The sequence below is a fragment of the Ostrinia nubilalis genome, chromosome 4 (assembly GCF_963855985.1).
Source record: "Ostrinia nubilalis chromosome 4, ilOstNubi1.1, whole genome shotgun sequence".
NCBI classification, from domain to species: Eukaryota; Metazoa; Arthropoda; class Insecta; order Lepidoptera; family Crambidae; genus Ostrinia; species Ostrinia nubilalis.
The window spans coordinates 3879807-3906545 of record NC_087091.1 but is presented as its reverse complement, the minus strand read 5'-3'; the positions used below and the strand labels follow the sequence as shown (position 1 = coordinate 3906545).

The window sequence follows — 26739 nt, the reverse complement described above, 5'->3', positions numbered from 1 at the left end:
TTCGTATCTGTTCACTGAGAAAATTCTCGTTGATAAATTCTCGAGTCACTTGTCTAATGTCCAATGTCCAAGCTTGCACCAATGTTCGACGAAATAATAATACTTAGTTCAATAATGATGACGATGATGATGATGAAATTGATAAGGTTAATACTGATGGTATTGAATATGCTTAAGAATTTGATAAAAAGGTCGTCCCCGGAGTTTCAAGACTAATACCATAACTGTGAAATGTTGTTGCAATAAAATATACCTGTTTTGGGGAAGTCCAAATAATACTTATTTCACGGAACTAATCGTAATTTCGGAAGGTGCTTTGTTGATACCTAATTTTGGACAGTTCTATGGCATGGGGTCAGGTCTGCATACACAACCAGACTCGACTAGCACGTAGTCTTGACCGGTGAGGGTAACCGGGCCAAGGGGGAGAACCAGGAATAAGTAGGGGATGTAGGTTTGCGTGCAGGACCCACGAACCAGAGAGCACTCGCTTGATCTGAAACAAATAAAAAATGTCTTTATGATAGTAATCCGAGATAAGAATCGATTATGCGACTACGACAATAGAACACAAGGAACAATGTGTTTAGGAATTTTATTGGTATGAACATAAATAAAACCCTTGGGAAATAACAAAGAAAGAAAGTTCTAACGGGTAATTTTCTGGGATTGCTTTTTCCCAACGAGTCACACTGTTATTGTCTTATACACTGTCACACAAGCGATAAATAAGAATAAAAGAAATTAAATCGTTGTGGATAAAAAAAATAGAGAGTAGAAACTAATAACGCATTAAGTAGACAAGCGTTCAGTAAGGGACATCAATAACTATTTCATTGGAGAAAAAGACAACGTAACGTCTTAGATGATCAAATAGACACATTTTACTGTCTTTTGTTGTGCGTTTGTGGAAAGTACCTATAATCAAAGCTCAGATCTATTAGTCATACTTGACCTCAATGGCGTACGTTCTCACGTGTGATTTGGCAACAATGGGAGGTGTGGCCATTGACTTCAGCGCGATTGTGTTAACTTGACCGAAAATACAGTGTTAAGTAAAAAGACCTACACTGACGTCAGAGATTTACCAAAAGGTCACCGACAGGAAATTTAACCGATTTTCTTTCAGCAGCATTACCAGCTAGCTTATATTGCGCGCCACCATTTATTCATGGAGACATTTATCGGTTCTTTCGCGATAAGCTCATTCATTTTTGTCGTCTACAGTCAACAATAAAATATTATTATAGTGGCGTGAATCTTAACTACTGCATCTAAGTCGTTAGTCTTGACTGAAAAGCATGACCCTCTCTAATTTAGGCGAATGCTTCGAGCCCCACATAACTTGCTTCCCCCGGGTGGTATAGGTATAGAAATGCCATTTTCCTGGTTTAAAAAAGGAATTCAACACTCCATCTCCATCTCATCACCCCACGCCAATTTATCCCATACACAGTCGTCCTTGATGCCATCTACAAGGAGAATGGTAGTCTCTGGTCCTATCCTACTCTAACAAAACTGCGTCAAAGTGTAATACTTACTCGCAAACCTCAAACACGACCTGCTGCAGTAAATCAGGAAACTTCTGGACGATGGTGACGGGCTGCCCTGACGTCAGAGAGACGCCGTACATGGGTGCTGTAGTGTTGTAACGCGATCGGCACAGCCGCGCGCCGCCGCAAGCGCTGGTCTGTGATGGAGTGATGTTCGGCATGCTGATGCCACGGCCTGGAACATTGAGAGCAAGGTTTGAATCAGAGAGCTAGAACAGCACTATTCCCACCTCTCGTTCCCACTGCTGCAACCCCTGTATAGCCTGGAGTAGATCCTGGGTATACCTACAGGGGGAGCTTTACCGCCAATAAAAACCCAACCAGTAAAGGTCAAGTTTCTCCCGGGGGAATTTAACCACAGAATAATAATAAGTACTACGTACAGAAGTTTTACTTCGCGAAGGTATTTAAAAAAATGTATGCTCAATGTCATTAACAATATGGTGTAATTTAGCTTGTCTCAAGAGTCAAGCAAGTTTGTCAGAAGTTTTGTTGACAAACGTCAGTGATCGGTACTGCGCCGAAGCTATAGGGCTCACTTCGGTAAAATGATGTGACGTGAGGTGCCAATCTGCAGAAAATGGCGGAGGAAATACGTCATGATTTAGCATGAATTATCATGAATAATATTAACTACTTATTTACCTCTCAGTGTCTTCAGGTAACTTAAAAAAGTACATTCTGTGTTTTTATTATTATTTAGGCAGTTAAATACTGCACAGTATTTAGTACACCATTTTCTTTATTTTCTTCCATCATACACAAGAATACGCGTGCGTGAGTCAATGTTCGCTCGTATGTGAGGCCTTGTCGAATAGTACTCTTGTAGGGGGCAATCGTGCGTGTTTTGTTTTCGATGTAAACTCGCGGAGATGAACAAGCCTGATTTAACTGTCATTGAATCCGCAACAACATTAATCAGAAACACATAGGAGGAGTTCGAAGTAAGTAACCAGAGAACTAGAGGAAAACCCTGGTTGAAGGGACAATGCGTCATCACGCTGTTTTAGTTGAACTGTCAGAATTATTTTGAAGTAAGTCATTTTAAAGTAAAGTCATTTTAAAACAGTGTTAACTGAACTTTCCCTCTATTCTCTAAATGCTGTTGAATTAATTTTATGTATATTCATTTTATTAAATTCACTTATTTTCTAAATTGAATAATTTCTACTCAGAAAACGTCAACGCTGCCAATATTTAGCTAATTGGGATAGTAGGTATTTTCTTTCGTAAAACTAGAATTCAGGTTTTTTGTGACCACAGATTTTGAGATCTCAGCTATTACCATTTTCTTACGACGTCTTTTGGCTCTGGATTTTTGAGGATCGTTAAGAGTCAAGATGACGATCTGGTGAAGGTCGCGGGAGGTGCCTGGATGCGGGCAGCGCAGGACCGGTCTTGTGGAAATCCTTGGGGGAGGTCTTTGTCCAGCAATCAATGGATCAATCTACTTTGTAAAAAAAACTACGCGGAGAAAAAACGTATAACAAAGCTACCTGTTCTATTGCCGTTCTCGACCTTGGCCAGGCCTTCGGAGTAGCCCTGGTGCGCGTCCAGGAGAGCCCGCCTCATTAGCGCGGGGTCCAGGGTCCGGGCGGCCCGGCCCTGCCGCGTCTGGCCCCACGGGCCGGTCTTGACTGCTCTGTTTATTAGGTGCCTGGAATGGAGAGAGAGAAATGAGAATGACTGGTTGGGCGAAGAATGTAGCACCAAATTCACAATAGGGGACGGGGGCCGGGTAGGCGTTGCCCACCTGAATAGTCTAATGCTCATCCCAGGATGTTGGGCTAAAGATAGGTTCATTTTTTTAACAATTATTATGTAAATAGGACCTCCATTTCGATTCAAAACGTAATCTATTATTGCAAGTTGCGAATGTTAAAAACAACGTTCTAGACATCCTTAAACGCATTAAAATTGCCGCATAATTTATTCATTATTGTTTTAATTTATTTACTTTCACATTTTTAATCTCGCTTTATACCACAATTCATTATAAGCGCCATCTCTAAGTTTGCTCTAGAACTAAGTTAACGCTTTAAAGCACAATTCGTTTTAAGCGACATCTATAAGTTTGCTCTAGAACTAAGTTAATGCTTTAAAGCACAATTCGTTTTAAGCGTCATCTATAAATATGTTCCAGAACTAAATTTATGCTCTACGTAATTTTATTATTAATCTGTGGCTCTGCTTAAACTGACTACTGAGTAAAAAAAATTGCATGCCACTCATTGTGATGTGCTTAATAGGTACCACAAGAGATGGCGCTGTATGCATGATAGCTCTTCACTCATTTTCTTGATCTACTCAATACTCAATATGTTTATTGCTTCCATAATACATAGTAGGTAATCTAGCGCGTTGTAAGGAACAAAAACTGAATAATTATGATGAATAATCTCAATTCGACGGTACTTATGGAGTCCGTTAGTCTCCATAATGATAATCATAATGTAATGCCAGCATTAGAAATGCTATTGTAATGCTTCCGTAATAGTTTTCATAATGTAGATGACTCAAACTGTAAGAAGACAGTACCCGGAGCACGAACAAAACATCGTACTCGTTATAGTGTGCAGTATGATGGATGGTAATTGTTTTTTTGTAGGTACGAAATGCCTGGATGCGAGCGGCCCAGGACCGGTCTTTGTGGAAATCCTTGGGGGGGGCCTTTGTCCAGCAGTGGACGTCTTTCGGCTGAAACGAACGAACGAAAAACAAAACAGGGCTAACTACAGTTGTATAAAAAGGAATACATACGATTCATTCGTGCTCAGGGCACAGGAAAAAAATATATTTAAAATTTCTACGTGCCTATCTGAAACCAATGAGACTCGCACGCAACCTACATTAACCAAAATATTTTACAAATAAAGAGATAAGCTAAATAGCGTTGCAGTGCATGCCTACCCGCATCTTTTTTGTCTTCATTTATTTTGTTAATTAGGTAGGTATAATTGCTGTATACATATAAGCCTGGGTTGCTCCATCTTACTTTGACTTTAACAAACGTCAAAAGTACAGACTTTTGACGTTACTTTAACCGTAAAACAATAACTGGAGTTTGACAGCAAACTCGTGCAACTCAGCAAAGTATCATTTTGACATACGGTAGGTACAACTTTTTAGGGAACGTAAAAGGGGGAAAGTAAAAAAAGTACGTTCACTCCTTTGGAATGAATAAAGTAAATGAATGAATGAAACTCAATGAAGTAACAGTCTGTTAATATAATTTATCAGTTTTTTGAAAGCAGAAAAATAATTCGAGAAGATAATAACATATTAAGTAAACACAAATCAATAACAGCCTACGCGCGTATTAAAAGTATTTTTAAATTTTAACTTTCGTCGAAGATTTCTTCATTAACTTCTTCCTCTATAGCCTCATCTTTTATAAAATTACATGGCAACACCAAAGATTCTTCTAATTTCAGCTGTTTCCGGAATCTGTGACTATTATTTTCTTTCTGATCTAACGCTGCCTTCAAGTCGCTTTCTGACAGTATGAGTTCATATTCATTTTTGGACATACATGATGCCAATCCCATCCGAGGGTTTGTACCAAAAACTAACTGAGATGGCGTCCTGCAAATAGTCGATTGGAAAGTAGTGTTTAAGGAATGCTGGACAAACTTCAAGCCTTGGTGCCACTTCGTGCTCTGGCTCACTTCCAACCACTTGTTAAGCTGCTTCAATATATCCTCATTGGACTTTCCTTTAAACTCGTTCTTAGAAAACACCGCATTACCTGGAACAGTCCTCATTTCAGGACATGCAGCGCATATTCGCCTACAAATAGGTGTGATCACAGCTATCCCGTTCTTAGACTGCAAAATATTTGGCGCTCCAAAAACTAAGAAAATATCTAACAAAACATCGACCGTTTCGTCAACGCTTATAGCCTTCAAAGGCTTCAAATGAATAAACTGATTCACAAAGTCTCTGTACACCATCATGTATTTATATTCTTCATTCGGATCAGTCGTCACATCTAAAATATCCAACTGACCTCTAGAATACAGTTCAGGATACGTTCCTTGCTCTTGATTTGTTTCTGGTTCTAATTCTAACTGCATATCAATCTCTGTCTCCAGTGGATCGTCATCTTCGTTAAAAATGTCGTCAATTTTACTTGCTTCAGGCTTAAATGTTTCATCAATATCTTTCCGTACCCCTTTTCCTCGCCTAATGAGCTTACTTTTACATGGCAAACACATCTGCAGATAAACTAAAATGCTTTCAGTAGTAATGTTCCTGTATATTGGTTTCAGTGCCGTCATCAAACGATTTCTGCCACCATGATTGTATTTTAAATGGCAGTCACGGATAATATCGTAAATCTCTTGCGTGTTGACAAACATTTGCTGAGGCGGTTGATTGTCTTTGGGTGCCGCGAACAATCTTTCACCAAGTGGGGTATCGACTACCACGTAGCGCTTTATTCGGCGATAGTCCGACGCAGTCTTTTTGGGACTTATCCTCGCCGCTTTCACCTGTTGAAGTACAAGCGCATACTTTTCTGGCGTAAGCAGGAACGTGTTTGGCGCCTTTTTGCTTCGATATGCTTCTTGTATTCGCCAATAAAATTCTTCTCGGTCTACATCGCAGTTGTTTGATTCCATATTCTGTTTACATTTCGATGTACCGCCTTTAACAGCCACCTTTATGTCATCTGTGTTTTTACTTTCAGCCATTATGTGTCTAGAAAATAATCACTGTGAGTTAAAATAACAGACTGAACTCGATAATGCACAAAACCCAGACTGACTGGCGAAGGTCGGCGGGGGTCGTTACGTTAATGCCGAAGTTTCCCGATCGAGAATCGGACAAAGCCGAGCATTGGCTAGTCTCTCTTTCGCCCAGTCGAAGCGCACTTTACCCGATCAAACCGGTTCCATGCTGGGTGTACGAAGGTCAATGTACGATATAGGTCCTATAATAACCGTGTAAGAGAAATTTTCTAGTAATAACCAAATGTAGGTAACAACATACTAAATTTATAAAAGGTTTCAATTAAATTCAACCCACTTCGGTTACGTAGGTTACACACCTAGTTTAGTTACCATTAGCAAAATTATAATAATTTTGCAAAACGTGTATTCGTTTGAAAATCCATAAAGTATTGTCAAAGGCTACATAATTAGTAACTTTGTGCGCACAACTACATTATTAATTTAATGTACTTACCTTTGACATACCTACCTACTTTGTGTGTTTCCCGCCAAAATAATTTTGAAATAAAAATAGGGATCCGACCGAATGTTTGTAAATATTAAAAACCGGTAACACAATATAGGGTTGTGCTATTAAAGTAATTGTTTAACCGGTATTTACCTTGGATAAGGGGTGCCATCTGGGCCGGGACAGTCTGATCCTTGTAATGCGTCTCCCCACGCATATTTCAATCTTGGACCACAGTCTGCAGCTATACAGCATGCTATCAGCGCCTGAATAAAATGTTTAATAAATTAATTATGGACAAATTAATAATAACACGTTTAAAAATATACAATACAGTTTAATTTGAAAAATTGTATGAATAAGTAAATCTGAAAGTTATTGGGTAATAAAAATAAAAGCATTTATTTTCGTAATTTGCTACCTTGTTTATGTAAAGAACCAAAAGGTTTACTTATAAATCTTTATGAAATTATAGGTATTTCATTAAAATGTTATGCATCTTTATAAAGATATCACTGACTGTATAAATTCTAAAATATTCAAGGTTAGGTTGGGTAGATAGGTATTTTAAATATTATAAAAATTATAAATATGCAAACTATAATGTTATAAGTAGGTACCTACTAACTTGCTAGAATACTATCCTAGCTAGAAAAACTAACCTCTTATTTCTCGGGCCTAACGGTGAAGGAAAGCACACTGGTTAGGTGGCTAATGTGAAACGGCAATGGCAAATCACTCCAAATTATGTATCATGAAAGTGTGCTTTCATTCCATAATAATATTAATGATAACCTACTTACTTACGCTACAAAGAGGACTTACCTACTAACTTAATCATTAGAAAAAATATCCTTAATCTATCATTTTCAGTCATCAATAATATTATTGTTTATCTGTGTCATTCATTAGTATAAATTACATTTAATGTTTGTTTACATACAATTTACGCTTAATATGATTGGGTTGTTGATAAATTTTTATTAAATCAATAGTAGTTTCACTACAACTTCAAATTGTTTTGTGTGAAATCTTATTATTTATTACTCTGAACAGTTTATTAATTGTTATATTTTATAGTCTATTGGCTGCCTCACGATATCAGGCAGCGCGTGAGTCGCGGGACGGTATGTATGCTATGCCGTGGCCGAATGACACAGTTCCCGCAACCAATGGCTCAGACCCACTATGACAAACAAAACCCGTCCTTTTTCTTGTTCTTTTACAATATACCGCTGCACTACTATTAAAAACGTGAGCATCGTAATTGGGGTAAAGGGACTTATCGTATAAATTCCATCCATGAGTAATTGTGGTGAAAGTAACTTTTATTTTTGTATTTTTTATATTGTTTCTTTTTTCAATTTATTCAAATTAAATAAACTAAGTATTATCGACAATATTTTACTTAAATGTTTTGTTTATTTTCTTCCGAAATATTGGAATGTTTACTACGTTGTGAATTTAAGTAGGTAGTCCTTATAGTTTTTGGAGCAATGCAATTAACTTGGGCTGACCCAATATGTAGTAGCTCATCATGAACGTCCGGTGTTTGTTGCACTATAAACAATGGAGCCACCTTGGTTGTGCTGCGAATCGAAAAGACCCTCAAGAAGAAAGTGTCAGTAAAAGATTTCTAGGTCATTTGTGTATAAGTAACATGTCATTGAACCGCTTGTACAACCAGGTGTCAAGTGTATACGCCGGTTTATTTTACGGCCTTTTCATATGATACTTCGAGTGTCGAGGTTGATTAGCCCGGTGAAATTTCAAATTTCTCTTTTAATCTATCTACTGTAGCTCAGGTTACCGTTTTAGTACCTGTACCTACTTAATAATTATATTTCCTCACTACATTATGTAGTATTTCCATTGCATCATACATCATTAAATAGCACTCCGGCTGTTAAGTAGGTATAAGTATTTTCTTTTGATGCAATACTTATTCCCATGATATGGATTACTATTATTACGAACTCCATTGGGACTTTTGGCGAGCCAAGGAAATAGATAGAAAAGTGAAATTTATATGTATAAAGAAAAAGTAGCGAAAGTGTTCAGTGGTCTCTTGACTCAGTTGTATGGATCGCACGTTCTTGAACGACATTTTAATGCTTGATTTCCGAGTATTACCTACCAGCCATGGTATAAACACTATCAACATTCTAAGTAATAGCCAGCGAAAGCTTTATTTGAACGACAGTTTCACTACTCTATTGGCATAGTACCAATTTAGTGCTCTCTAAATATGAACAAATACAAACACAGCTTTCTATGTAAAGCTGCGGGTAGATGTAACTAAAACATTGCAGAATGTAGGTATAGTGTATTATCAATGCTGCTATGTCAATAAATAATATTAGAAAATGTCTTAACGATAGAACTGTAGCAATTTGAGGCTATTGAAAACACAAGAAATAGGAACGCAAAGGACAGTTAAAAATCCTGTTACGTATCAATTCAACTCGTTTAGGCTCTTTGCGAAACCACTTCTAGATACGCGCTCGTGTCAAAAAACTAGTGTTACTTTTTAAGGAATTTAACAGTTCTTGTTAGGCTTGTTAGATCATTGTTGGTAATTTCAAAGTTTTGGTCATAATGAGATTATAATTGAGTTGAAGATGGGTAATATTATGTGGCGTGTTGTCGGTCAGCAACCTTTAACTAATGACACGTTAATGCGCTTAGACGGCGAATGGGTGCGCGGTTAACAGTAAACTTGAAGATAAGCTTCACCCACTGATTCAAGCCTTTTTTACCTATCTTCCTCACGGTCTGTTCGCTCTAAATGCATACGCGATGAGTCAGTCAAGCATACTACAAACGAGTTAAGTTATCTTTTATAATTATTGCTTTTAGTCATTATTTCCAGGGCAAAAATAGTGAAAAGCACTAATCATAATCAATTATTTCCAAGCGAACATCAGCATTTACATTTCTCAATTTAAATAATAATATTTAGAAAATTATTACATTTTTATTCAAATAATCAAAAACTTAAACAACAATAACAACGATTGATGATACTCATTTCTTTTCTGATATTTATTATATTACAAAAACATAAATATACCTACACGCACCTACATAATTGAAAAACCAACTTAAATTGTCTAAGTACTGAACATATTTTAAATAATTAATAATTATACAGAGATTATTTTCCATCATACAGTCTGATCGTGCTAAGAGAAATCAATTTTAGAGGTGTTAAAGTTATGCATGTATAAACAATAAATATTTATTTAAAAAACTTATGACTAAATCGCTGTGTTTAAATAAATAATTTATAAAACTTTTCAGAGCCATCAATAAAATTAACTGCAAATTATATTTTCACTTACCAGATGAATGTAAACTGATAAATTTCTCCAACACATTTTATTAATTAAACTGTAATTATTGAACTAGGAGTAATAATATTATGAAATTAGTGCAGCACACTTTTATACACGCGAAATTATGTTCGAGTGTGAAGATGATACATTCGCGTGAGTGGAAGGGCGTGCGGTCGACGGTCGACGCACTGCCCGCGCAGACAACAAGTGGTGTTCATTATAACGGGAGTTCAGCAGCCAGGAGTTCTCAGCCAGCGCAGGCGCATACATAGTTCCGCAACCGCAACATTGACTCACTATCCAATTTCAAATTTAGCGCCATCTGTTGACAAAGCTTTGAAGTTTCAATTGTGCGCTACCGTTTCAATAACCGGTTTTCAGATTATGATTTTACGTTGACAGATCAAAGAAAGGACAGCTCTAATTTTTCATCATTAAAAAATCATGGCCGCCGCATGGCTCGGTGACAGTAGAAATGAGAATAAAAAACAAAACAATTTAAATATTTTTTTAAGTGAGGAATTTAATTTAAATAATGACAGTGCCTGCAAACATAGTGAAGTTAACAAAAAGTTAGAATCTTCTCAAACAAGCTGTAATCGGGATGATGGTGATAAAATTGTGACTACAAGTCGTGAATCCGACGTAGTATTAGATGTTGAAGATGCGTTGGGATTGTAAGTGGAATTTAACATTAATACAGGTATCAAGTGAGTTAATTAAGTGATAGTTTCCATTGGCGCCGTATTGCCGCTAAAGAATTCACTCAATCAGCTGTTTGTCAATAGTAGTCTATCTCGCTCACACTTATCAAAATCTACGTATGTGGTCTTCTTCGTCTATTTCATTTTTGGGCATTCTATTTTGGTACTTTACCATCATGATGTGATGCGAATATCCTAATTTTGTGTTCCCAACGAGTGTATCCTCAGGTTACTTTCAAGAGGTAATTACTATTTCGATAATGTTTTGTAATTTGAGCTCAAAGTTGCTATAAAAGGTTTAGAAATGAATGTAACATAGTTCAAGTGATGAATTGGTGACTACCAATGTATCATCTTATTTTGGCTATCAATTTTATTCATCAAATTACAATTCAGTTATCCAATTTAAGATGTATTATTATTAAAATACAACTTGAACATAAATATTTAAAACATTTCTGTAGTTACTTTACCTTTTTTCAGTCAGAATGAACCAATATCAGACATGGCAAAAAACGATGATAGTACAAAAAATATGGAAACCAGTAAGAGAAAGTCGGAGGACAACGGAGCAAGATATAAATGTGAATATGAGGGTTGCGAACGCACTTACAGCACAGTTGGTAATCTGCGAACACACATGAAAACACATAAAGGTAACGTCACCTATAATATTTCAAAGATGTAACAATAAATAAATATGAATTTGGTTTTATTATGTAAAAAACCCAAAATTTTTATTTTTTGTGTAAATGGTGAGGTTGGTCCGAAACGGGAAGTTAAATGAACCTTAATCATTGCAGATCAAAGTTCAATGAAACAGTTAATTTCATATTTTTGCATGGAACTATTTTTATGAAGTTCTTCACTAACGTACACTTGGCAAAATATCAGTGGCCTTTCTTGAGCATGCATCATTAACAGCACACACCTGTTTCATTTTAGTGTTTTGTTGCTATGTTTTTGGCTGCTACACAATACGTTAGGTTTGTTAGGACAGAACATTAGCTGCTAGTTGAAAGCTAGTAAAGTTATTGTGGCCGAGTTGCACCACCTATAACAATATCCGGTGTTTTTTGTATGGAGTTTGACAGATTTTTGTTAATTTTAAAGTAAGATGGTACAAAGTGGTACAATTCAGCCTATGTAAGTTATTGTAATAATTTAAATTATAATTGACAGCTTTAGGAACGTAAAAAAAAAGAAAAATGTAAATTGCTATAATGTAATATTTGACTAATATTTGGTATTTCAGGTGAATATAGGTTCAAATGTCCAATGCAATCATGCGACAAAGCATTTCTCACATCATACAGTCTGAAAATCCATGTACGGGCCCACACAAAGGCGAAACCGTTTGCATGTAACACTGGCAACTGCAGAAAAGCATTCAATACACTGTACAGGTCAGTCTTGAGTGATAAATGATATGCTTTGGCTGCTTTTAGTTGGCCGATAGTTGGGCCCGATTTTAATTTGTATAAAGTAAAGAATCGGCCGATATTAATAAATTGGTGTAATTTGCGCACTTCCATACAAATGCCCATACTGATTAACTGCCCGACTAAACTATCGGCCGACAATAAGTTTGCAGTCTGCGCCTAAGCTTAGGGTGTTTTTAATATGGTGCGGATTTTATCAAGGATGTGAAATTTCACCGCATGCGTGACACCCGCAAATGTCCTTTTCATACAAGTATTTATTGTAGGTAATGCGTGGAATTCGCACTCAGGGCAATCCCACAAATTATGAATGATGATAAAATCCGCACGATATTAAAAATAACCACCGAAAAGCACTTGAAGATCAAGTTAAACAGATAACGTAATATTATTATCTAGTTTAGTCCGTTTTTGTACTGGTACTATTACGTTATGAATAGTATTACATTAAAATTTTACACTATCAGTGTTATCAGTTTGTGATGTTCACGATAATATATCGATAATATCAAGAGTGTTATATAACTGCTACCAGCCCACTAAGCATCCGGCGTATACGATACGATATACGGGTCAGTTTCAAGCCTAATCGTGTTAGAAATCCGCAAAGGGATTTAATAGAGGTCAACTTATTTGATATAGCGTTCCGCCCGCGGCTTCGCCCGCGTGGAATTTTGTCTGTCACAGAAAAACTCTATCGCGCGCGTCCCTGTTTCAAAAACCGGGATAAAAACTATCCTATGTCCTTTCCCGGGACTCCAACTATATCTATGCCAAATTTCATTAAAATCGGTTCAGTCGTTTAGGCGTGAAAGAAAGACAGACAGACAGAGTTACTTTCGCATTTATAATATTAGTTTAAAATATAATATTAGTTTAAATAACGATTCGCACTTTAGTGAAAGTGACGCGTCCCCAATGCTTGATTGAAACCGTTGCATTTTGTTGTTAAATGTTGGTAGGTTATTTGGTAGAAAGCAATTCATTAGTACCTAAACCGAAAGTGTAGTATGCTATGTAGTTCGATATTAAAAAAAATGTAAATAGTCAGTTCAATTCACGTATGACGCCCTTAAAAGTTACTAAAGTTTTTAAAATTAAGCGGCTGTTCCTTTGTCCTAAACACTTTTGTTTTCTCTTTGAGCAATCAATATTTAACACCGTGTTCGAAATCTGTTTTTTTTTTCTATTGTAACCGCCAGTTATTTGTAAATGTTCACTAATAATGGAAGTTATCTACAGATTTGTGGTCGGCCACATCCTCCACCGGAAATACTGTTATGGTCGAAATACTCATTTAACTTACATTTACACTGCATTACTAGTGATACATAAATATTTCCTTAATCAGCCTTAATCACCAAGAATCCACAAGGGAAAATGGTAATGGTTTAAAGACTTTGTAAACCCTTGAAAAAGAGGCTGTTTCTTGCGCTGCTTCTTCTTAACAGTGACTGGTCCATTTATTGTTCCGAAGCAGTGGTAGGGTTAATATTGGGATGTGTAAAGGTGCTTTTTAAAAGCCTACTTGCAAAAATAAAATGAGTTTTGAGTTTTAGGGGTAAAGCAGGACTTTCATAATATGACACCGAAGTTGGGCTTTAGATCTTGATGTAACTCAAATAATTTGACTTTTAATGCATCATACTAATTAGTGCTGCTTATTCTCAGACTCCGGGCGCACCAACGGTTACACAGCGGGGACACATTCAACTGCAAAGCTGACGGCTGCACAAAGTTCTTCACTACCCTCAGCGACCTGAAGAAACACATCCGAACGCACACACAAGAGAGGCCTTACAAGTAAGTTTGATAATAGTTGGGCGAGAGGCATTTGATGAAAGAAAGCGGTTCAAATAAATACTTTTTTTGGCTTTTTTTTACCTGCTGAAGCTACGATTTTTTTGGCGCGCCTAATAGATGTTAAAATAATATTTTAAACTATTATGTTGCATTTTTACTATAAAATTATCACTTCACGGGATTTATTTTTATGACTCGTGCAACTGAGCCGAAACGTCGGGAGGGTAAATATTTTATTTACCGTTAAAATAGATATTGTTGCAATAAATCCCGTGAAGTGATAATTTTATAGATGTTAAAATGCTCGTCCGTAAATATTATAGTACATTATCCATCTCTTCGTCAGTTAATTACATACCCAGGAAATAACATAAAACCTGTACCTAATACTGCCGATTATTTGCGCGCGCTGCAATGGGCTACCGTATTTTTGCTCACTAGTTGGCGCCACTAAAGACTCACACTCGGAGTGACGTCACACTATCTACAAAGGTGCAAATACAATGATACTCATTATAGTATTTACGCCTACCAGTTGGCGCTACTGCCTTAGCGTGGCCTTAGCCACTAGCGATTGACGGACCTTCTTACTGACCTGAGTTTAAATAAGTCTTGGAGAGATCACTCTGTGGGCCATAATATCCCAGACCTGACCATAAACAGAATAAGAAGATAAGAAGAAATACGGTAGTCCTCATTAACTACGAGAGCAACACTAGCCGTAATGAGCATCGTATCTCAATAAAAGGTCATCTTATCCTTACAGATGCAGGACCGAAGGTTGCGGCAAGTCGTTCACGGCGTCGCACCACCTCAAGGCACACGGCCGGACCCACCGCGCCGCACCCAATGTCTTCGCTCATGTTCGAATACGACAGGTTAGTGTTACTCGATATTATCGTACTCGTAGCTATTTATTAGTTTGATTACCAATTCACAAATAACATTAAGTTCAGAGCCAGAGAGAGTCCAAGTCTTGTCGGCCGTTTGGTGTAGTGGTTCGAAACGGACTACTATTCCGGAGGTAGCGGGTTCGATTCCCGCACAGTACAAACATTTGTGTGCATGAACATATTTGTTTGTATTGGACTGGGCTATGTATAATAAGTATGTAAAAAGAATTTAAGTATGTTTATATCCGTTGTCTAGTACCCATACAAGCTTTGCTTAGTTTGGGACTAGAAGGGCAGTGTAAAATGTCCAAGGATATTAAAAAAAAAAATCTTTGGTTGAATTCCAATATGAAGACCAATCCCGGACTTCAACCTAATCTTGAATGTAGATTCATAAGTTGACATTGTTTCATATTGGTCTGAGATGTACCAAGTTATTGAATTCCGAGACCTCACTTATCTATCAGGTCACCAATAAAAACGTCGATATTTCAATACGTTCCGGCGATCCCTTCGATCTGCACTGTATCTCTATCGCCATTAATGCATTATTTTTATGGTTTAATATTTCGTTACAGGAACCTGAAGCACCTACAGTGACCATCATTGAAACATCTAAGCCCACAACCGACCCTATGAACTGGGAAAGCCTCTTAGAATCCTTCGGAAGAATAACAACAGAATCTAACTCGACGGATGGAAGTCTCGAGGATATTACTGCAGTGAACCCCCTCACGAGTACCAGTGTAGATATAACGGAATTGCTGTTCGATAACGCGACTAACATATCTAAACCTATCGACTACGACTTGAATATCGATGTTGCCGTTTCGCCTTACGATGTTGAAAAACCCAAAAAAGATGCTTGGGTCGACGTTTGCGATCTTCAGCCAATCGGTTTGACTTCTATCGAGGACCCTATAAAAATGGATATCAAACCGAAGGCAATGCAATTAGCTATGGCGAATGAGGTAGAAGTCCAAGCACCTTGGGTTGACGTCAGCGCCCTAGCAGCCTCAATATCGGAAACCCCAGTGAGTATCAAAGAAAAAGCTCCAGAAAGCATTTTCACTCTTGCAACCTTCGTCCCGACTCACATGCAAAGTTACATTGACCTCAATTCGAATAACGCACCCACAGCTAACATTATATCTCAAGATTCCTTCGAATTGGACACGCCTAACATACTGGACATAGGCGATAAAGTTTTCAACGACTCCGAACTAGTTACGAATTTAGACGCTACTAAACTTGAAAGTGATATTGATTCTTTTTTAAAAGATCCTATTGATGATAGATCTCTGAATACTCCGCCACCATCAAAAGTGCAGCAAAACATTGAAATAAATCCAGCTAACTCTGTTCTCTTCAACACAGAACTCGATTTAGAAGATACACTGTTATTTGACAATGAGCCTCCTTCAGACATGTATGTTGTGAGGACCGAGAATATTTTTGGGAAAGAAATAGCTAAAAGGAATGCATTGGAACAATTAGCAGCAGATGCGGGCATCTGTTCATGTAAAGATTGCAAATGTGACCCCTCTGGCGGGGAATGTAGAAACTGCAATCCTGAAGAAGAGACCCCTAAAAAGGATAAGTGCTGTACAGAAGATAAATGTTCATGTGTTGACTGCAAGTGTGATCACGCAGCTATGAAGTGTGCAGTTGGCTGTGGTCGAGCTACGGACACAAATCACAACACGTTTCTACACTATCATAGAAGACACAACAATACTAATTTGGAGGACTTGGGTGTTTTTACATTACATGAATGTGAAGAGGAATCGCCTTCTACAGATATCATCGATCACCTAAAATGCTCTTGTCATATCAGTGAAGGACCGGAGACATGCTGTAACTCTGGGTCCAAAAATAGCACTTCAAAGGAGCAGGGTTCCTGTTGCAGCAAAACAGGAGGCTCAAAGTCCTGCTGTGTTACGATATGTTTTAAGAAATTTGATGCATTTAAGCAGTTTTTGACCGAAAACGATTTATTGACTGCGTTGAAATCGCAGAATTTTTCTACTACTTTTTAAACGCTTGTAGTTGCTTTAGTTATTGCATTTATATATGTATTAATTACGTACAAATAAACTATTTCTTACATTGGCGTTACTAGTAGATTGCAAATAACAATTTGTAGATATTATATTGATGAATTATTTATATTTTTAGTTAAAAATATATTATTATTGTAAAGATTTTAAAAAATAGCTTCTAGGATATTTTTACTAAATTGTGCCATATTGTTAATGAATTGTGATGAATTTATTGTTCAATTACAACTATTATCAAGGAATTGGTGCTACTGTTTATATTCACAAGCAATGCCTTAAATGTTGTTAATTAAATGTACTTATGATGTGCTTAAATTGTACAAAGTGTTGAATAATTTTATAATGAGATTTCTATTTACTAGTTGTGATGTAATACACAAGCAATAATCACTATTTTGTAAGAATTCTAGTCCATTTCACAAATAAAAGCTTTATTAAAATGTAGCATGTTTTATTTAAATATTAGACAGTATTGAAAACCACATTGTGACATTCTAGTTTATACAAAACATCAATGCTACATTCTATGTCCTATAGGCCTTATTATTTATTCTTAGCAGCTGGCTTTTTAAAATACAAAAGTTACCTTCAAGTAAACCACCTTCCATAAGGTTCAAGAGAATTTGTGACACATCTACATTGTGTATTTACTATTTTGATTTGGCATTAGATATTCTCGTCATTGGAATACTGCAATAATGACATCCTACAAGTTACATAAGTAAATTACTAATGAGTATATGAGTGATTAGGTATATTTTATTAACATTATACAGAATCTCAACAAGAAGTTTGTAAAAAAAATATTGCCAATTTTTTTCTGATTTAAAATCAAGGTCAGGTTTGAATTTCATGTTTTTCACAAACTTATTGTTACACCCTGAATTTAATGGCAAGCAATTAGCTAAAAAAACCTATTCTGACATGGATAAAATATGTCTCAAAATCATTGTCATAGTAGGTATTAAATAAAGTTATTTTTATACTTATCAATAATAATCTAACAAACTTTCAATAAACAAGTAAATGCTTACTTAAATCTAAGTAAAAAAAGTTTAAAACATTAAATACATTGATCAAAATTGTTACTATCAAAATTATCACATTTAAGGAAATAAAAATACAGATCTCTAATACTATTTTGAAAATATCTGAAATAAAAATAACCATACTGGTTACTGGAGTCGGTTTCATTTCAAAGGTTTCCATCTCGGCTAACGCCTCTTTTTCTTGTCATGCCGTCGCGCTCTGGACATAGTAGCACGGTGACCGGGCGAGGATTGCTCTGAGCTGCATTCATCACTGTCTGTGTACGTCTGCAATAAGATAAATATAGCTCTGATATACTGTCTTGGCTCTAACCACCAGGTTGATTAGTTGGAAATGTTAGCAAGTAATTTATTGCTAGTTAATCGGTCTAAGATTTAATATTTTATTTAGATCTTTGTGCATTGCTCTCTGGTTAAATAAATGTAGAGCGGCCTGCCTTTTTAGAGATTGTCTGAACTGAGTTCATTCCATTCAAAATCAAGTGTCTTTGTTTGTTTGTTTCGACTAATTAGTCATGCAAATAGTTTTTTTTTTTTAAGGGCTCATTGAAGTACAATTTTATATTATACCTTTTCATACGCATGGGGCTCGCACTGGTCATCTACAATGGCGGCACAAGCGAGGAGGCAGACTAACTGGAACGCCGCTCCAATATACAAGCCGTATCTTATTACAGTACTCATCAGATCTTCAGCAAAAATCTCGTTTGGAATCATATTTGCAGCGGATCAATAATTTGAACAACTTACGCGACGATTCAATTCAAGATCTAAGATCGATACGAGGCTATCTGCTAACACAGCACACACATTATATGCTACATTTAGGTTGCAATGAATAGGGTTAATTAATTCAAAAATTCATAAAAGATCGCTCAACAAAAAACAAAGTTTCCTTTTTGTGAAATTGTGAATTTGAGATCGCATCGCGGACCACAGATTAGAGAGTATGTCTAAAGTCGCGGACCGCAGTGACACTGACAGTGACACTAATGATCTGTCAGACTGACACTGACAATTTAAATTTCCGATACACGCACGTATTATTTAAATAATATTCGGAAAAAAGTGTAACAAACTTTATGGGAAAGAAATAATCTCTAAAATTTATTAAACTCAAACTATACTCAACATCAAATAAACCGCACCTTCCGCGACGCGAACTTTAACGATTTTCTTCTGACACAATCATGGTGCCCCAACAATATTGGTGTTATTTGAAAGCCCAATAAATATCCTTAAAGAAAAACACATTTAATTTCTTAATAAATGATTAACATATACCATAAATGTGACTTGAAAAAATACCTCTCTTTGGGCCCACCTATGGGATCAATTAGACCAATTTTTATGGTTATAAAACCAAATAATTATCTCAGGTGTCCTCTTTAACAGATGGATAGCGATTAATCCCAACTTAACAGTTTTATAGCCATAAAAGTTGGCTCTAGCGTAACTACCTATTTTTTGAAGAAGTGACTCTGGATCCTTCTAAAGACACATTTTTGGGGTGAAACCTTTCCTTTAATGCAATGAAGGTTAGAACTAGGCTTTTAAATGGTGTCAATATTGGTAGGAAGTGGGGAAGCATGCGTTTGAAAATGCTTGTCGCGGGAGGTGCGATTTATTTGATGTCGAGTGTATTAGCTAAATCACAGTAGGTAATAATCGTGGCTAAAGTTACCTTATCTTGCTCAGAAGTAACGCTCTCTACCGGTATGTTGAGAAACTGTTAATGGCCACAGAAGTAATTTACTTTACTCTTTGGGCCACAGTGTCGTTTTAGTTCTCTAAGTTCAAATTGTTACTAACCAAACTATGGACTGCTTTTGTCTGAAAATAAATGATTTTTATTTTTATTTTATTTTATTATTATTTAGTTTTGGTCACATAATGATAGATGGTGCTGTTATAGTCCCCTTGGACTTGGATACCGCCTGAAAATATTTTTTAGGATAACTTTGATTTTTCAACCGACTTCAAAAAAAGGAGGAGGTTCTCAATTCGACCCGTATGTTTTTTTTGAAAATTCAGGAACTTAAAGTAATTGCTCTGTAATGCGTAATTAAAAACCATAATATAAAGTTACCATAGTACAATAATTAACAGAATTACCAAGGTTTTGATTTGAAGAAGCCGATTTATAGTGGAGCAGCGCATATAAAGCTATGTTTGCTGCGTTATTTCCTACCTACCTACTTCATACTAGGATGAAATGAAGATAAAATCAATTTACTATGCTGTACGCGATCGATTAACATGAAAATTCAATTAAAAAGTTGTTTAACATTTTTTTGTTACAAGTGTCTGGCTGTTGAATAAAGTTTTTTTTTAATTTCGGCGCGAAAATATTTTCAATAATTTTAATTAGGTAATTAATTTAACCATGAAGCGTATTGTTCGTAAGTACATACTCTACTTAAGGCCGGGTAGCAGAGAAAATGGCGAAAATGAGGTTTTCATTTTTCATTTTTGAGGTACTAAACAGTAAAATTAAAGGCTAAGATTTTTATTGGGCATAGTTGAGGATATTTTCTAGGGCTATTAACGGATGGAAACACGATTTGATGAAGTTGACTCGATAGAATAAATTCCCAAAGTTACCTCTATTCGTTTTCTATTTATGGTTTTATTTTTAAAATAAGCGATTTGAGATTCTAAATCTTTTACTAAACTAAAGTTCAGAAATAACTTGAGGGCTTTTAACGGATGAAATTTTTATATTGCGTCTTATTTAGTTACTATGTTAAAAAATGTGGAAAAAATCGTCCATGACGGCTTGGACAATCTCAATCAGTCGCGCGGTGGCGCTTACGGAGGACGGACGCGTGTCAGTTTTTTGGACGTGACAGTTCGCGATTTGTCAATATTTTTGACAATGATGACTTTGATGAGTCACAGTATAATAATATCAGTGTTACTGGAGAAAGCTTAAATTTTTGATAATTAAAAATTATCAATTTTGTCTATCTATTGAAATTTAAATCGTTCGCATCCTTTTAAACGAAGACTCTACTCATGATACATAGTACATTCCTCAAATATGAGACAAAACCAATGAGTTAAAATTACATTTTAATAGTACCTACATACAATCGTCTTACACTCTTTAGAAGAGCACACTGACACAAATCTTTATATATAATAGAAAGTCGTGTTTGTTACTCCACTTATAACTCAAGAACGGCTGAACCGATTTAGCTGAAAATTGTCAGGGAGGTAGTTTAGAGCCAGGAGAAGGACATAGGATACTTTTTATTCCGTTCGAAATAAAAAAAAAGTCTGCTTATTTATTGCCATTAAGGCGGAACCAAGTTCGCCGGGTCAGCTAGTAAATAATTGTTAGTATATTATTGTACATTTACATTGGCAACATTGTTAGTTTATGGTATTGCTTGTATTGTCTATGCCCGTTGAATAATGGCGATTGTCCTGTAAATTTAGTTCTAGTAAAATGTAACACTTTCAGTTAATGAATAAATAGTAAAGTACCGATTGAACGGCGTATCTTTTATTAACAATAATAAAAAATACTGTCTAAGGTCTGTAGCTAAAGGTCTAAGCTGTAAGATAGAAGAATCTTCTAGCCAAAAAGATGGCAGATGCAGCAGATGTCAACGGATTTAAAACTGGAGTTCATATTATGACTCTTTGTAGACTTGAGTCTCTAGAGCGTCCCTTCCTCCACCATGCGTAAGAATTTTCACAAAAATACTGTCTAAGGTCTGTAGCTAAAGGTCTAAGCTGCAAGATAGAAGAATCTTCTAGCCAAAAAGATGGCAGATGCAGCAGATGTCAACGGATTTAAAACTGGAGTTCATGTGACTCCTTGTAGACTTGAGTGTCTAGAGCGTCCCTTCCTCCACCATGCGTAAAAGTTTTCCAAAAATACTGTCTGAGGTCTGTAATAAAAGTCTAAACTGCAAGATAGAAGAATCTTTTAGCCAAAAACATGGCAGATGCAGCATATATCAACGGATTTAAGACTTGACTGGCACCACCTTGCAATGTCATCCTCTCATTGTTATCTGTAATGTAAATTATTTTAAAAATGTATTTAAAAAATAAAATGTTCGTTTTATTACTTCAATAATCTGACCTCTCAACTCAACTACACTACACAAACACCTTTGTTCGCAACTGTACTGACGAAACCTCGATATTATACCGTTCATTTAAGATGGCAAGCTTTTTGCTGCGGTAATGCACTCCAGGTAACCGTGTGTGATGCTTATTGCTCATAGTGATTTTCGATACAGAGCCCCGTACATACGTTATACATGAATTATGGAAAGAAAACACCCAGACCAATACAAACAAATATGTATGCAATTTTACTATGATATTTTTATTTATTAATAAACAAAAAGACTGAACAAAATTGATGCGTGTACTGATTAATGTAACTAACCACATGCAAAGCTTTGTGAATTGCAACAACTATAATTTATTATCCAAGCTCTAAATAATCGCTACTACGAGTAACTGATCAAAAAATGTTTTTCCAATAAGAATAAGAATAAGAATAAATTTATTACTGTATAAAAACTTAGCCTAAACACGTACAAGTTTGGTTTCGATAAAATTAAGGTTAGTGTGCGTAAGTAATTAATGATACCTAAACTAAGCAAAATTTATTGCCTGTATCTTAGGTATCTGTTTAAAAAGTGCTGACTTTACAATATTGGAATAGATTATCAAACACAGAATAAGTAGGTTACATTTACTGCTATACTTAACTACTTACTTACTAAACATTATTTGTACATTGACCTACTCTTAAAATAAATAATTATTACAATTGAAATAGTTTCTGTGTGTAAACAAATAATACGATCGCGAGTCACATAACTAAATATTCCTAAGAGTGTAATTGCACATCTTTGGACTGCGTTAAGTAAACGGCCTTTGCGGCCCCCTTATGCGCCCTCATAATCAATTGAGCTCATGTATCTTGCTTCAGCAATTTTTCTTGCAGGGCAGCTCTCTGCTCCCGTATTGTGCTGGCTTGGTTTATTGAAGCGCCGGCACGTGGCACAGGTCGAAGGTGCTAGTAATTTTGAGCATTCCTTGATTGTGTGTCCAGCGCAGCCACAGTGTCCACAAGTGGATTCAGTTTCTCTGCAGAATTTTGCTGAGTGACCATATTGATGACACTTGTAACACCTTGTAACAAGTGTATAGTCTCTAACTGGACAGGAGGTCCAATTAATGTATGCTCTCTCCTGGTCTATGAAAATTTTTCGCAGTTCTGAAGTAAGTTCTAGCACATAGTTGCAGTAGGGCCCGTCTTTTTTGCCTGTTTTGTGGCTTAGTTTAATAGAACTTAAGAACTTATTGCGGTCAATGTGTTGATATTTACCCGAGATGTTTTGCTCGTAGAGACATTCAAAAACATCCTTCTCAGATGTGTTGGTGGGCACTCCTAACAAAATCACTTTGGGCCTTCGTTTTGTGGTCTCTTCTACGTTGAGACCTGATGTTTTCAGCAGTTCTGATTTTTTCAATTTTTCAAGGTCATCTTTGCCAATCGCTCAAGCTCCCGAGGATCTACCGATAGGTCGGATGACGTAATATTGAAATTCTTTTAGCCGGCGCGGAACTTCCGGAAGGTCGGGTGACGCCACGCCTCTTTGAACCGTGTTTACTTTGGCAGTTATATTCTATATTTATTCGATTGTAAAATGTATTCCCAAAAATTTTGAAAGTTGTTTTAATTTGTATCACTTGGATATGATTTGTATTAGAAAGTGCTGTGAGTGTGACGCTTGAACGGAAGGAAGTCAACCTAACCTAACCAACTGCGTATTTCTAAACTGCGTATTTCTATACTGTGTAGCCGCGAGAGCTCTTTGGCGCGCTGTCTTCGGCGAAGTATTGCGCGCGCAGATTTTGACAGCGCGAAATACCTACTTTAGCAGAAATACCAAGCCTTAATTGCTATCGGGAAAGTTTTAGTGTCCGACCGAAACTAGTTTTACGACCGAAACCGAAACCGAAAACGAATTTCGGCAACGGTGTCTATTTCGGCCGAAACCGAAACCGAAACCGAAACTTCCTTACAAGGCTCATATTTTAAGGAAAAAATAAAGAAAACGTTATTATAATCAGTCAGTCTTTATTGTTTTCTCTTTAAATTGCATGAAAATTGAACTTATAAAGTGCCTTTTTACTCTAATTATGTATCAAATTATGTATTAAAAAAGAAAAAGAAGGATTTATAGTCTAGTTTTTTTTTTTAAATTACTCGCAATATTCAAGACATCTACATAACCCGACCCATGGTCGGGTCTTTTACCTTAATAATTTCTCAAAACAAAATTGGTAGTACGTAAGTTAGTACCTATCTTATGTACTTGCCACTTGGATACCTTGGTGATAAATACTAAAATGAACTTTGAAACTCTGAATCCGTAATATTATCACCATGAAATGCACTATAGTCATTATTAACTACTTAACTAATCTGGGGGCACGGCAGTGCCCCCACCAAGTCGAGCAAAAAAGCGGCACGGCCGTACCATCCTTTTCTCGAAGCAATTCAGGCCATTTTCGACCGCCTGTAACTTCGTTGTGGATAAAACTAGAAGGCTGAATTTTCATTTGTTATGCAGGCATTGTAAAGACACGGTATATTTAAAATTTCATTCAATTTGAACCAGTAGTTTAAGAATTATAACGGGTCAAAGTTACTTAATTTTGTCACTCACTGACTCACTGACTCACCGATCATCAAAATTCTAAGGCACTTCTAGCAGACCTAGAAGCTTCAAATTTGGAATATAAGTAGTGTTTGGTGTATGAATCAAGGAAAAACTAAAATATTTGGGGGCACGGTAGTGCAACCGCCAAGTCGAGTAAAATTTTTCAATTTCGGTCCAGTTTTCTAGATACATAACTGCTGTCTACAAAATACAAAAAGAAATGAGATTTGGGGGCACGGTAGTGCAACCGCCAAGTCGAGTAAATTTTTTCAATTTCGGTCCAGTTTTCTAGATACATACATAACTGCTGTCTACAAAACATGCATGAAAACACGTGTAAATTAAATTATTTAGTGCGATGGCCAAGTCAATATATTTATGTAAAACGTTAAAGATTTCCTGGCCTGGACTTGGTATTACATGGATCTCACAACTTTTTACCGTAGAACAACTGAGTTGCGAGACTTGGTTTTTTTGACAAGTATTGTTTTTGATGGGATGTTTGTTTACAAATAGCATTTGCGAACCAAAAAAAATTTATAGGTTTATAGGTATAACTTGATTATACTTTTATCAGTCATATTGAATACCATTTTTTTATGTCTACACCCGCTCTTATGTTATAACGACATAAAACGAGATAAAACTTACCAAATTCAAAATAAATCACTCGAAAACTTGCCACCACAACAAAACAAAACTACAGCAAACAAACAAGCGAGCGAATCACGACATTGACTCTGATTCATCCACTCATTCAACGCGCCGAACATGACCGATAACAGCGCGGAAACTCCCGAATACACATTCGGTTTCGGTCGTAGTTTCGGCAAGTTTGCCGCCGAAAACGAAACTAAACCGAAACTCGTGTTTTTACCGAAACTCAACCGAAAACGAAACCGAAACCGAACATTCGGTCGGACACTAGAAAGTTTTTAAAGGCTTAAATACTAGAACATGAAAGGTATTTTTTAATGCAACAGTTTCCATGGATCTCTCTTTTTCTTCATTTATTTAATGTATTAATAAGATAAGATAATGTACCTACTTAAGTGCGTAGAGCGTATCAAGAGTAGAGTTTTGTTTTAAAAGGATGCCAAGGTTTTAAATTCCACACTGTAGTTGTTAACTAAAAAGTTATTTGTAAGTTTTGGGTAAGTATGCTTAATGAAACTTATGGCCAAGGTCATAAAATTTCAGGTAAGTAAGTTAATATTTTCCACTTTCTTTTTTAGTTTTTATTACATCACTAGCGGTTTTATCAGCAAGGAAACTAAGACACGAAGATGATTATTGGGATTCTGTAGAAGATAACAGTGTGTCAGCAGAAGATAGGAATTGGATTGAGTCATTTTACCGCGGCACGGTGCCGTTTAATTTGAATGGCACTTTACGACAGTCTTTTGCTTTGGTAATATTTTTTATACACTAAATTGTTTTAGCCTAGGCGCAAACCACCGACGTTTAGTTGGCCGATAGTTGGGTCCGATTTTAATTTGTATGCAGAAGAATCGGCCGATACCAAATTGGAGTAAGTGCGCACTTTTATACTTATTGTCCGTACTTATTAACAGCCCGACCCAACTAACGCCCAACTAAAAGTCGGTTGCCTGCGCCTTTTGTGCCTAAGTACGTAGGAATTGTATAGCGACAGTAACCAGCCTAGTAGAGCCAGAGACCTCTATCAGCTTGTGCTGAACTGAAATGTTAAGCAACTTTTATTAATTGCATGTCTAGTGTATTAACAGTAACACAAAATAAATACTAGCTAGTTAAACACTTTGTTGAAGAAAGAAGCATCTTTGGATAGAGTGGGCAAATAAAAAAAAAATAACTTTACGCCGTTATTTTAAAGCCGGTCACATACACGTCTCTCGCCCGTATTCACAAACATTACTATGAGGTCTCACAGTACGCGTGGACGGACAGGGTGACACATGAACCAATCACAGAGTTCTATTCAACGTGTTCGATTTGCTGCGTCACTAAAGCAAACACGTTTGTGAGTACGG

At 36.4% G+C, this 26739-nt stretch overlaps 3 protein-coding genes across 6 annotated transcripts; 1 reads left to right on the top strand and 2 right to left on the bottom strand.

Annotated features, from left to right (window-relative positions):
- Positions 1-56: 56 nt before the first annotated feature.
- LOC135088503 (uncharacterized) lies at positions 57-10300 on the bottom strand. The gene is made up of 5 exons (XM_063983331.1): positions 10079-10300; positions 6888-7000; positions 3050-3210; positions 1542-1728; positions 57-496 (listed from the first exon to the last, which is right to left on the bottom strand). The coding sequence occupies exons 1-5, from the start codon at positions 10112-10114 to the stop codon at positions 343-345; spliced, it is 651 nt and encodes a 216-aa protein (XP_063839401.1). The 5' UTR covers positions 10115-10300; the 3' UTR covers positions 57-342.
- Positions 10301-10495: 195 nt separating this feature from the next.
- LOC135088501 (uncharacterized) lies at positions 10496-17416 on the top strand. 4 transcript variants are annotated; one of them, XM_063983326.1, is made up of 6 exons: positions 10496-10749; positions 11260-11432; positions 12032-12182; positions 13890-14021; positions 14788-14899; positions 15493-17416. In XM_063983326.1, exons 1-6 carry the CDS (start codon positions 10517-10519, stop codon positions 16951-16953), a joined length of 2262 nt encoding a protein of 753 aa, XP_063839396.1. In that variant the 5' UTR covers positions 10496-10516; the 3' UTR covers positions 16954-17416. The 4 variants fall into 4 exon arrangements, with proteins under 4 accessions (XP_063839396.1, XP_063839398.1, XP_063839399.1 ...); XM_063983328.1 differs by having other exon boundaries at positions 10662-10782; XM_063983329.1 differs by lacking the exon at positions 10496-10749 and adding an exon at positions 10790-11018 and having other exon boundaries at positions 11264-11432.
- A 102-nt stretch (positions 17417-17518) lies between these two features.
- On the bottom strand, positions 17519-18951 carry LOC135088502 (protein anon-73B1). Its single transcript, XM_063983330.1, has 2 exons — positions 18594-18951; positions 17519-18290 (listed from the first exon to the last, which is right to left on the bottom strand). The coding sequence occupies exons 1-2, from the start codon at positions 18738-18740 to the stop codon at positions 18189-18191; spliced, it is 249 nt and encodes an 82-aa protein (XP_063839400.1). The 5' UTR covers positions 18741-18951; the 3' UTR covers positions 17519-18188.
- Positions 18952-26739: the final 7788 nt, after the last annotated feature.